General features: G+C 59.9%; 1 protein-coding gene across 3 annotated transcripts; it reads right to left on the bottom strand.

The window, feature by feature from the left end:
* Nucleotides 1–467: 467 nt before the first annotated feature.
* On the bottom strand, nucleotides 468–4,286 carry CFD (complement factor D). Of its 3 annotated transcripts, XM_023201298.2 has the most exons (6): nucleotides 3,873–4,286; nucleotides 3,601–3,784; nucleotides 2,855–3,011; nucleotides 2,623–2,767; nucleotides 1,940–2,197; nucleotides 468–828 (listed from the first exon to the last, which is right to left on the bottom strand). In XM_023201298.2, exons 3-6 carry the CDS (start codon nucleotides 2,947–2,949, stop codon nucleotides 682–684), a joined length of 645 nt encoding a protein of 214 aa, XP_023057066.1. In that variant the 5' UTR covers nucleotides 2,950–3,011; nucleotides 3,601–3,784; nucleotides 3,873–4,286; the 3' UTR covers nucleotides 468–681. The 3 variants fall into 3 exon arrangements, with proteins under 3 accessions (XP_023057066.1, XP_023057065.1, XP_023057064.1); XM_023201297.2 differs by lacking the exon at nucleotides 3,601–3,784 and having other exon boundaries at nucleotides 2,855–3,008; XM_023201296.2 differs by lacking the exon at nucleotides 3,601–3,784 and having other exon boundaries at nucleotides 3,873–4,285.
* Nucleotides 4,287–7,750: the final 3,464 nt, after the last annotated feature.

Genomic DNA, 7,750 nt, shown 5'->3' with positions numbered 1-7,750 from the left:
GTTTTGAGACAGAGCCTCGCGCTGTCACCCAGGTTGTAGTGCACTGGCGCGATCTCAGCTCACTGCAACCTCCGCCTCCCGCGTTCAAGTGATTCTCCTGCCTCAGCCTCCTGAGTAGCTGGGATTACAGGTGCCCGCCGCCAGCCTGGCTTTTTTTTTTTTTTTTTAAGTAGAGACGGGGTTTCACCATGTTGGCCAGGCTGGTCTCAAACTCCTGACCTCAAATGATCCACCCGCCTCGGCCTTCCAAAGTGCTAGGATTACAGGCATAAACCATCACGCCCAGCCTTTTTTTGTTGTTGTTGTTGTTGTTTTTTAGAGAGACAAGGTTTCACTGTTTCCCAGGCTGGACGGCAGTGGCTCAATCACAGCTCACTGCAGCCTCGACCTCCCAGGCTCAAATCATCCTCCCACCTCAGTCTCCTGAGTAGCTGCAACCACAAGTGCCCACCTCCATGCCCGTCAACTGCCCAGCTAATCTTTTATTTTTTTGTAGAGATGGAGTCGCGCTATGTGGCCCAGGCTGATCTCGAACTCCTGAGATCCAGTGATCCTCCCACCTCGGCCTCCCCCTCTGCATATAGTAGGTGCTCAATAAAGACCAACCAGATGCAGGAGTGGATGACTTTATTGCTCAGGACTTTATTGCTCGGGTGACCACGACCTGCAGGCCCCAGCGCCCTAGGCCAGGACGCTGTCGATCCAGGCCGCATAGCTCGCCACGCGCGTGTAGATCCCAGGCTTCTTGCGGTTGCCGCAAACTCGCGAGCCCGAGGTGACCACGCCCTCGAGCACGCCCGCGCACACCAGCGGGCCCCCGGAGTCGCCCTGCGGGGACAGAACGGGGCCGTGAGGGGCGGCCCGCGTCCACCACGGCCCCGCACGCCCGACTCCCTCAACTGGCTGCAGCTCCCGCCCCACAATTCTCGCTCCTCCCTCCCGCCTTAATCTGGTCTTCACCGGTCAATATCCCCTGCCACGCCCATCGCATAGGCCTCACCCACAAGCCTCGCCCCTCTAGGCCCGCCCCCAGGCCCTGGCCACACACCCCTGGCCTCAATCTCACCACGTGTTCCCCCTACCCCATCTAGGCCCTTTCCAGGATGGGGTCCCACACCTCATCCCTGCTCTTCCAGGCTTTGACTTACCATGGATCCCACTTCTGCCCTAACGCGTCTCAGTGGCCACCTGCTCTGCTCAAGCCCCACTCACCTCAGGCCACGCCCCTTCCTTAGAGCCCCACCCAATCTTGGCCCTCGCTACCACGCAACCCTCGACTTGTCCTAGGCCTCGGCCCTGCTCAGGATCCCTTCTCTTCCCCGCCGCAGCAGGGATTCCAGTCTGCACCAGCCCAGCCCCTTCAGAGGTTCCCGCCCCTTCCACCCGCTCTGCCCCATCCACGTGCCCCGCCCTTTCCCCACATGCCCCGCCCCTGTACCGCCCACCATTTTTCTCGGACCTGCCTTTTTCCCCGCCCTGCCCCTTCACCGGCCACTCTCTCCCCACAGGTACCGCCCCTTCCTCCAGGCCCCGCCCCTCATGCCCCACCCCGCTTCCTGGCCTCGCCCCCTTGCAGTCCCGCTGTTACTGGACTCCGCCCCCTCCCCGAGGCCCGCCCCCTAACCCCACCCTAAGCCACAGGTCCTTCCACATCCCACCCGTTCCTGCCCATTTTGCCCGCCCTGACCTTTCTTCAGCCCCACCCTCTCCACAGGCCCCGCACTTTCTCCAGGCCCCGCCCTCACAGCCCCCCCCCCTCCCATAGGCCCCGCCCCCTCATCCAGGCCCCGCCCACAGGCCGCCCTCATGCCGCGCCCCGCCCCTTGCCTGGGCCCCGTTCCTACTTGCCCCCCGCTTCCCGCCCCCTCTGCAGGACCTGCCCCCGTCGTGCGGGCCCCGCGTTTCCTCCCAGCCCCGCCCGTTCCTCCTGAAGGCTCACTTTGCAGCTATCCCGGCGATTGCTCTCCGCGCACATCATATGCTCGGTGATGGCGCCGTCGTGGTGCGTGCGCCGGTTGCAGGTGGCGCGGTCCAGCACTGGCAAGAGCACGTGCTGCAGGCGGTCCGGGCGGCGGCCCGCGTGGCTGACTATGCCCCAGCCGGCCACGTCGCAGAGAGTGCCCGGCTCCACGTCGCGGTCCACGCGCTGCCAGGGCAGGGGGCGCACAGCAGGGCCCAGCGTGGCCTTCTCGGACAGCTGGGGATGGAGGCAGACGTCAGGGTTGGGGTGCGGGGGTGCGAGGCCGGGGAGGATGCCACTAGGCTCCGGGAGACGGGAAGGGGGAGGTGGGCATCAGGACAGGGACGGGGGTCTCTGCAGCAGGAGAGATCTAGGTTGGACCCTGGGTGGGGGTGCAGGTGGGGGTGGGGTGGGTGCGAGGGTCCCCAGTGCAGCCGCAGAGGTCGAGGCTGGACCCGGGGTGGGGATGCAGAGGATGGGGGGGCTCCCAGCGCAGCGAGACAGGTCGAGGCTGGACCCGGGGTGAGGGTGCGGGGGTTGTGGGGCGGGGTCCCCATGCAGCAGGAGAGGTCGAGGCTGGACCCTGGACCCGGGGCGGGGTGGAGTGAGGGTGGGCCGGGGGTCCCAGCGCCTCAGGAGGGACTGCGCTACACGGGGCCGACCTGCAGCAGGAGGAGGTCGTGGTCGATGGTGTCCGGCCGGCTGTCCGGGTGGGGCACTGCGCGGAGCACGTCGTACAGGCGCTTGGAGGGCTCCGGCTGCGACAGGGAGTGCGCGCCCAAGAGAACCTGCACCTTCCCGTCGGCCCTGGGGACCAGGCAGAGGCCGTGGTCGGTGCCAGCCGAGGCCCCCCACCCCACCCGGGCTCTTTCCCCGCGCGGCGCGGGCACTCACGCGTCCTCCAGGCAGTGCGCCGCGCTCAGCACCCACTGCTGGGCCACCAGGACGCCGCCGCACAGGTGCTCGCCGTTCACCTGCACCGACGCCATGTAGGGCCGCGCGTGGGCCTCGGCCTCTCTGCCGCCCAGGATCCGACCGCGGGGCTGAGCTGCTGTGGGTGGGCGGGCGTGTGAGGGCCGCGGGGTGGACTCCACCCCCGGGCGAGGCTGCCTGGCGGGATCCCAGCTCTCACTCCCGCAGGCCGCTCCCCCCAAGAATCCCATCTCAGAGCGCTGTTTCCAGCACTTTGGGAAGCCAAAGGGGCGTTGGAGGGGGCGGGGGGCAGATCACGAGGTCAGGAGTTCCAGACCAGCCTGGCCAATATGGTGAAACCCCCGTCTCTACTATAAAAAGAAATACAAAATATTAGCTGGTGTGGCCTATAATCCCAGTTATTCGGGAAACTGAGGCAGGAGAATCGCTTGAACCCGGGAGTCGGAGGTTGCAGTGAGCCGAGATCACACCACTGCACTCCAGCCTGGGCGACAGAGCCAGACTCCCTCTCAAAAAAAAAAAAAAGAAAATGAAGAATTCCATCTCCGCCTTGGGGCCCCTCGGCATTGCAAACTCAGATATGCGTGGGCCAGAATGCCCCAGAGTACAGAACCCACAGTGGGCTGGGGACAGGGGGCAGATCCCAGCTCCCCACCCTGGGCACAATGCCTTCCAGTTGGACATGAGAGAAATGGAGCTGAGCTAACCAGTGCCGGGGCCAGCCCAGTCAGCCAGGCAGAACCGTTTTCCACGCAGACATCCAGACTCTGTCTGCAAGAAAAGCTGATTCCAGAAAGTGCCAATTTCCAATCCGAATCTTCTAGAATTTCTCAGCGTTCAGAGCCTTCCATTGGTGAGGAGAGACACCCCGTTCCTGCCCGCCTGGAGGGGCTGGAGGACCATCCGTGTGACCAAGGGGAGCACCTGGCCCATGCCCCTACAGGCCCCTGCCCCTCACCCCAGGCCCAGGCCCCCTCACCGCAGGCGACCGCTCCTAGGAGGACCAGAACTGCCAGGTGCTCCCAGCTGTGCATGGTGAAGACGCTGTGGCTGAGACACTGACCCAGGCGGGGCTCTTGGCGTGCTTTTATAAGGGTGGAGGGGGCAGGAGTCTCCCAGGGGCCCTGTCCGCTGGGTGGGCAGCGGCCCAGCTGGGGAAAGGGGAACCCGCCCGCCTGGCCTCTGCCCTCCTGGGGACTGGGTTATCCTGCCAGACTCACACCAGAGTCCACAAGTCGCTGGGAGACCCTCTGGCCTCTGTAAGCCTGACGGCCTGCTGGCCCTGGGTGGAGGGCAGTTCCTCAGATGGGTAGGAGGCAGAGAGGAGCACTGCACCCACCCCAGCCCCCCGGCCCCAACTTCACCAGACACAGAGTCTCCTAGCTTTGTTTCACAATCCTAGTTGGAGGCCACAGCGTGTAAACAACCCACTTCCTTGTCCTGCTACCCCTCCCTTCTTCTCTTCCTCCTCCAAATTAGAGAGAAGGTCTGATGGGGTAGGAAGGTCACTTGACACCCTTGTCTCTGTCTCTGTGGCCTCTGGGGCTTGACGTGCTGACGAATAGAATGTTGGAACGGCCAAGGCAGAGGCAGCTGGGAAGACTGGCTACAAAGGACAGAAAACCAAGACAAACTGGGTGGAGCCTGAATCATGAAAGTTATATGGAAAGTTCAGGGATGCCACCTTCAGGTGTGGCTTGATCCAGGTGCCTGAAGACTATCCAGTGTCTGCCTCTGGCTTCTTCTTTCTTCTCTGATGGCTTCTCTCCTAACCAGGCTCCCCTGGTGGGCTTCCAGGGACCCCATACTCAACCCAGTGGCTCAGTGGGCCCCTCCTAAAATTCTTCATCACTTCAGCCAAGTTTCAAGATTGCCTTGGGTTGGCAGAGCCTGGATCACACGCCCCCTCCCAAACTGCTCACTGAGGGCAGGTTCTGATGAACAGAGTCAGGGCTGACTGGGCACAGTGGTTCCCACCTACCATCCCAGCATGTTGGGAGACCAAGATAGGAGGATCTCTTGAGCCCAGGAATTCGAGGCCAGCTTGGGGAACATGGTGAGACCCCCTCTCTACAAAAAAAAAAAAAGAAAATACTTTTCAGAATCTGGGCCATGGGGCCTTCTGTGAGGTGGGGATTTGTGTGTGTTGTTTTTGTTTTATTACAGACAGGGTCCAGGCTCGAGTGCAGTGGTGCAATCATAGCTCACTGCAGCCTCCTCGACCTCCCGGGCTCAACTGATCCTCCTACCTCAGCCTCCGGAAGTGCTGGGACTGCAGGCCTGCTCATGGTGTAGCTCTGTTTTTCGCATCTACCCCCAGGGGCCAGTGAGATTCACGTTGCATGAATCCATGGTGCGGGGACCGAGGGATGGGGGTACCTTGTGGGGAGTGATTTGTTTTTCTAAGACCACCAGAGTGGGCACAAAAGAACCAGCGAGTAGGCAAGGCTAAAAGCAAAACTGCAAATTTATTCTTTGGTCATCTAGCTTCAGGGACCGGAGCTGGGGGGGCGGGAGTTTCTAATACAGTCCGGACAAGAGTGGGGGCTGAGAAAGCCCGCCCAGGGCGCATCTGCTGGGAGCGACTTTTCTAGGAGTGGAAGGGCAATAGGCGGGGCACGGGCATGTCGGGGGAGGGGGGGCGCTCCGCAGGTGCCACCAGGTAAATCTTGGTCTCCTCGGATTGACATCACCTGGTGCATGCCTGATTAATCTGCACCTTCCCGGGCGTCAGCTGCATTCTCACACACATGGGAAGAGTTGGTGGTGAAGAAGAACCCGGAAGTGAACCATCCTGCCTCCGTTCGTCCAAACAGGGAGGACCTCGGACATCATCTTCAGGGGGAGCAGCACATGGGATTCCCCCAGCTTTTCTCTTCACCGTGGATCATTTCTTTTTTTTTTTTGAGACGGAGTCTCGTGCCCAGGCTGGAGTGCAGTGGCCGGATCTCAGCTCACTGCAAGCTCCGCCTCCTGGGTTTACGCCATTCTCCTGCCTCAGCCTCCCGAGTAGCTGGGACTACAGGCGCCTGCCAAATCGCCCGGCTCGTTTTTTGTATTTTTTAGTAGAGACGGGGTTTCACCATGTTAGCCAGGATGGTCTCGATCTCCTGACCTCGTGATCCGCCCGTCTCGCCTCCCAAAGTGCTGGGATAACAGGCTTGAGCTACCGCGCCCGGCTGGATCATTTCTTTCTTTTCTTTTCTTTTTTTTTTTTAGAAGGAGTCTTGCTCTGTCGCCCAAGTTGGAGTGCAGTGGCATGATGGCTGCTCACTGCAATGTCCGCCCCCCAGGTTAACGCCATTCTCCTACCTCAGCCTCCCAAGTAGCTGGGACTACAGGCATCCGCCACCACACCCAGCTAATTTTTTGTATTTTTAGTAGAGACGGGTTTCATCATGTTGGCCAGGACGGTCTCGATCTCCTGACCTCGTGATCCGTCCGCCTCGGCCTCCCAAAGTGCTGGGATTACAGGCATGAGCCACTGCGCCTGGCCTCACTTCTTTCTTTTTCCTTTCTTTCTTTTCTTTTTTCCTTTCTTCCTTTCCTTTCCTTTCCCTTCTTCCTTCCTTCCTTCCTTCCTTCCTTCCTTCCTTCCTTCTTTTCTTTTTTTCTTTTTTTCTTTTTTTTTTTTTGAGACGGAGTCTTGCTCTGTCGCCCACTCTGGAGTGCAGTGGCCGGATCTCAGCTCACTGCAAGCTCCGGCTCCCGGGTTTACGCCATTCTCCTGCCTCAGCCTCCCGATTAGCTGGGACTACAGACGCCCGCCACCTCACCTGGCTAGTTTTTGTATTTTTTAGTAGAGATGGGGTTTCACCGTGTTAGCCAGGAGGGTCTCGATCTCCTGACCTCGTGATCCGCCCGTCTTGGCCTCCCAAAGTGCTGGGATTACAGGCTTGAGCCACCGCGCCCAGCTTTCCTTCTTTTCTTTCTTTCTTTCTCTTTCTTTCTTTCTTCTTCTTCTTCTTTTTTTTTTTTGAGACAGGGTCTTGCTCTGTCACCCAGGCTGGAGTGCAGTGGCCGATCTCAGCTCACTACAACCTCCATCTCCTGGGTTCACGCCCTTCTCCTGCCTCAGTCTCCTGAGTAGCTGAGATTACAGGCATGTGCAGCCACACTCGGCTAGATTTTGTGTTTTCAGTAGAGATGGAGTTTTGCCATGTTGGCCAGGCTGGTCTCAAACTTCTGACCTCAGGTGATCCACCCGCCTCAGCCTCCCAAAGTGGTGGGACTACAGGTATGAGCCACTGCACCTGGCCCCCTGTGGATTATTTCATATGCACAGAGAATAGAAGATAATGTAACAAGGCCAGGCATGATGGCCTGTGATCCCAGCACTTTAGAAGGCCGAGGCGGGCGGATCACGAGGTCAGGAGATCGAGACCATCCTGGCTAACACGGTGAAACCCCTGTCTCTACTAAAACTACAAAAAATTAGCCGGGCGAGGTGGTGGGCACCTGTAGTCCCAGCTACTCGGGAGGCTGAGGCAGGAGAATGGCGTGAACCCGGGAGGCGGAGCTTGCAGTGAGCCGAGATCGTGCCATGACACTCCAGCCTGGGCAACAGAGAGAGACCCTGTCTCAAAAAACAAAACCAAAACACTGAACTCTCCCTGAGGGCTGGAGAGGGGGCCAGAGGAGTAAACACTCGCAAAGACTGAGGATGATGCCTGCGCCAGGAAGTGCTCAGTAATCACCTATGCGCTGCTTTGCGCCCTCACGCCTGCCACGTTAACTTATTTATGTGAGACTAGGTTTTTTTTTTTTTTTTTAGACGGGGTCTCCTTCAGTCGCCCCGGCTCGGGGTAAACTCGGCCTCCCGGGTTCACGCCATTCTCCTGCCTCAGCCTCCCGAGT

This window comes from Piliocolobus tephrosceles, unplaced genomic scaffold (genome assembly GCF_002776525.5).
Source record: "Piliocolobus tephrosceles isolate RC106 unplaced genomic scaffold, ASM277652v3 unscaffolded_23708, whole genome shotgun sequence".
Lineage (NCBI taxonomy): Eukaryota > Metazoa > Chordata > Mammalia > Primates > Cercopithecidae > Piliocolobus > Piliocolobus tephrosceles.
Note: the sequence above shows the minus strand (reverse complement) of the source record. Positions and strands in the feature narration are given on the sequence as shown.

Excerpts from the sequence above, each read along its gene's own strand:
- CFD (XM_023201296.2), bottom strand. The coding sequence starts at position 3,927 with ATGCACAGCTGGGAGCACCTGGCAGTTCTGGTCCTCCTAGGAGCGGTC. Across the intron at positions 2,198-2,622 it reads ACGACCTCCTCCTGCTGCAG|CTGTCCGAGAAGGCCACGCT; the intron begins GTCGGCCCCGTG and ends CTCCATCCCCAG. Across the intron at positions 829-1,939 it reads ATCGCCGGGATAGCTGCAAA|GGCGACTCCGGGGGCCCGCT; the intron begins GTGAGCCTTCAG and ends CTGTCCCCGCAG.